We start from the raw sequence: 3,759 nt of genomic DNA, 5'->3' as shown, positions 1-3,759 counted from the left end.
TTCACTATTTCAAATTCTCGTTAACTACTCAGAAACACTATAAACACTAAATTAGTTCACATACTCAGAGACACTATATACACCTAACTAGTTCACATCCTATTCTAAATTTTAGTTATAATCGACTTAACAGTTGTATCCAGTGCTCCGAATTTCTCTTAAAATTTAAATATTTCGAAACACTATAAACAGGCTGCTTCCAATCTTACGGAAACCTAATTCCCTAGGGTTATCTATATCCAGGCCACCACAGGGGAGATGTTATTAACATTATACCTAATCTTCTGGCAAGGCACCAGTTGCAGAGAGAATAGTTAACGCTGTGGTCCTGTCGGCGATTCCTTCGTAAGCTAAACCCAAAAGGGAAGACACGCGCGACACACGCGTGCATATTATGCTTCATGTGCAGACTACTATATTTACAGTAAGCACTAGACATTGTCAACCTAGCTGTTCTTAACTCTCTACACCTAACTTGTCATCTTGCTCTTCTAAACACTTATGCTGCAACCAATGCCACATTGTCTCTGCATTTCATAATAAACTAAGCCTAACTTACCCAATTGGCCGGAATAATGAAATTCCCTAGCTCCTGAATTAGCTTATGTTAGAACAGCTTCACCGGCATTTCAATACTCCAAAGCACATAACTTCATCTAAAAGCAAAACCAAAGATAGAAAAAAAATGCTAAACACGTTGAAAGATAAACAAACTAGAGGAATTGACATAAATAATTAGGGAACATAGTGTCAACAACTACACAATAATATTACACTGATAAGTGATGAGACTCACTCCAACAACTAGTACTACTATTAGTCCTGATTCATGTCTTCCACATACTGTCAAAAGCAACTAAACATCCACTGGCAGCGAATGAGTAAACACCATTCTCTGCAAACATTCATTTCTACATAATTAGAATCACATTATAGAACAGCTGCTGGTGTTCTCATCATTGAACATATGAGCTGCATTGTTGCCATCATCACCACCGTAATTAGGCTCGGCAGTGTAAGGATATGGAGCAGAACTAGGAATGGGACCATAGTTGGGGTAGTAACCAGTAGTACTAGGAGGAATGTATGGAGACCTGTGATACATCATCTGAGGTTGCTGCTGCTGTATTGCTTGTTGCCTCGCCTGCTGCATATTCATGTTCATCATCTGTGATGGATGCCCGTAGCCATTTGTATTCATCATCATAGTCTGCGGATATTGGCCAGTGGCATAACCTCCACTAGGAAACCCTCCAGAAGCTGATTGAGCCTGATATGCACTGCCTCCAGCTTGAGATTGCTGAGATTGAAGCGCTTGTTGGAATGCTGCTAGACTATTGGCATGGGCCACATTGCCACCTAAACCGGCGGCAGAAGCAGCATTTGTAGCGCCATTGCCATGAAAACCAGCCAAATTCATCATGGTGCTCAAGTCATTGTTATTCCCCCTCTTGGCTTCGCCACCCAATTGGGCACCCAATTGAGCAATGTTGCTCATGTTCAGTGCTGCCATGGTTTTGGGATCAATCCCACCTGGATTAATCACCTTCATGCCCTGCACATTCTGATTTTGGTGCTGCACTCCCTTCTTCCCAGCATTGTGATTGTTTGTGATCTTGACACTATTGTTTGGGTTAGCTGCAGCAGCAGCACCTTTCCTTCCATTGTTGTTTACATCAATAGATTGATGCCTGAGCTGGTTTACTTTCTGCCTCATCAGAAGCCTCAACTCATCCTTCTCATCCTCCTCCTCATCTTCCAATAAGTCATTAATATCCTCTTCAGTGAAGAAATGGGGAAACTTCTGCTGCGGCTGCTGGTTTTTGAAGGCTTCAAGTCCCTTTATCATGCCCCCTTGCTGCTTTTGGCCTTTGTTGTCCTTGATGCAGATGTTGTTCTTTTGCTTCTGGTTTTGGTTCTGATTGGCCTTCTGCTGGTTCCAAAGCTCAGCATGTTTCCCAGCTCTAACCAATTTCTTTATCAAATTGGCAGAGTCTATAACCCCTGAAACTGTGACTTTCTGCTGATCAGCATCTATGCTGACTTCATAAACACCTGTACGAGATTGTTGGAAACAAAGGAACAACACTCGATTAGAAATGCACAGAAGGGTCCAACTTTTTAGAGGAATGGGTATGAAATTACAAGAAATGATACTTAGAGAACAAAAAATTTGCCTAGAAAGTTCAACATTTTCTAAAAGGGAAAACTGTCCAAGTCTAAGGATAAAAAAGTAACAGAACTGCCAATTAGGGTCAATTTCTTTGGAGACGGCGATGAAAAACTCAGGAAGATCATACACATACATCAAGAGCAAAGCATAATATAACCTTCCAGAGAAGTATATGAAAAGTATAAATCCTCTTGATGATAACAATTTCAGTAAGGAACAAGACTAGACCAGTTAGAGTGTTTGTGTCCTGTTCTGATTTTACAAGAAATCCATTTTGATAAAAGTCATCAACTTTCATTTGATTTTACTTTGCATACTTCTACAAAATCCTACAATGATGGCAACAGATTAATAGGGAGCATAGCAAGGTGGCAGCAAGTTATTCAGCAATTAGAAAGGAGAAGAAAGTGAGCACCTTCAATTCTCTGAAGCAGTTTCTTCACTTTCTGCTTACACCCATCACAGTGTATGTTCACTTTGAGATAACAAGTCTGTGAACAGAAAAGAAGAGAAACAAACGTCAGAAGAAACAACAAAAACTAGAACAAAGATTCTCCAGGAAAAGACCAACATCCAACTTTGCTCTATGTAAAGAAAGAACCTATAAACAAATACAAGAGCCTAAAAGAAAGAATGTGGGTTAAGAGAAACATGAAATACCTGGATCTTGAGGAGCTTAAAGTCTTCATCTTTAGTCATTTCTTCAAAGCTCTTTGGAGTGTGGATGAAATGGAACACTACTCAATTTCTCCTTTATCGTCTTTCTCTGTGTCTCTCTGTCTCTCTCTCTCTGTGTCTCAGCTATAAAATAAGAAGAAAGGGATAACTAAAGGGTTGCTTCTATTACCGGATTGTATGTGGGTTTTGTACAAGTAAATGGTAGGTTTTTTTTTTTGGGTAGAGAAGTGTAGGCTTAAAGTCTTGAAGTACAAGTCGATGATGCCTCAAAAGCAAACAAAGGAGAAGCACATGGGTCTCTCGTCACTTCTTCTCGAGGCCTGAACTCTTCTGTGTAATATATTTAATTCTGAGAAGAAGGAGAAAAACAAGAGAAAAAAAAAGAAAGGAAGTACTCTGAGCTCTGTGGTGATGTGATTCTACGTTAACTACTGGTGAGAGAGAGAGAGAGGCAGCAATGAAAAGAAGAACAGCGACATGACAGGCTCATTGATCTTCTTTTCTACTCTTTATAATTGTCCTCATTTTTAAATTATCTTCATATTTTTTCTCCCCAACGGTCTTCTTCTTCTTCTTCCTCTTGGCATTGAAAAATACTGGTTATTTTGGTGAGAAATGGAGCCCGTGAGGGGTGGTGGGGTAAGGAGTAGTGCTTAACAACGGGGTGCAGAGACAAATAGGTTTAGCTTCCGAGGAGGAAGACACTAGTGCTCCTCTACTTCACTGTTATTTTCAAAATTTTCTATGCAATTTTCCACTTTTGTGCTTCAACCACCCATCCATTAACCTAGTTAGTTCTATTATATAAGGCACTCAAAGTTAATGATCTGGGTTGCCATGGTTGACTAGCAGATTGTGTTGTGCACTCGTGCCACAAGCCTCAAAGAAGTGGAGTGAACATACTTCAT

At 40.0% G+C, this 3,759-nt stretch overlaps 1 protein-coding gene across 1 annotated transcript; it reads right to left on the bottom strand.

Moving 5' to 3' along the window:
* Positions 1-706: 706 nt before the first annotated feature.
* Positions 707-2,974, bottom strand: LOC101295995. Its single transcript, XM_004297308.1, has 3 exons — positions 2,834-2,974; positions 2,589-2,664; positions 707-2,055 (listed from the first exon to the last, which is right to left on the bottom strand). The coding sequence occupies exons 1-3, from the start codon at positions 2,870-2,872 to the stop codon at positions 926-928; spliced, it is 1,245 nt and encodes a 414-aa protein (XP_004297356.1). The 5' UTR covers positions 2,873-2,974; the 3' UTR covers positions 707-925.
* Between the last annotated feature and the right edge of the window lie 785 nt (positions 2,975-3,759).

Source organism: Fragaria vesca, linkage group LG4 (genome assembly GCF_000184155.1).
Source record: "Fragaria vesca subsp. vesca linkage group LG4, FraVesHawaii_1.0, whole genome shotgun sequence".
NCBI classification, from domain to species: Eukaryota; Viridiplantae; Streptophyta; class Magnoliopsida; order Rosales; family Rosaceae; genus Fragaria; species Fragaria vesca.
Note: the sequence above shows the minus strand (reverse complement) of the source record. Positions and strands in the feature narration are given on the sequence as shown.

Bases quoted from the DNA above. Each gene is read 5' to 3' on its own strand.
- LOC101295995 (XM_004297308.1), bottom strand. From the start codon at position 2,872: ATGACTAAAGATGAAGACTTTAAGCTCCTCAAGATCCAG. The intron at 2,665-2,833 runs GTATTTCATGTT...TTCTGTTCACAG, and splicing joins TTAAGCTCCTCAAGATCCAG to ACTTGTTATCTCAAAGTGAA. The intron at 2,056-2,588 runs GTGCTCACTTTC...AATCTCGTACAG, and splicing joins ACTGCTTCAGAGAATTGAAG to GTGTTTATGAAGTCAGCATA.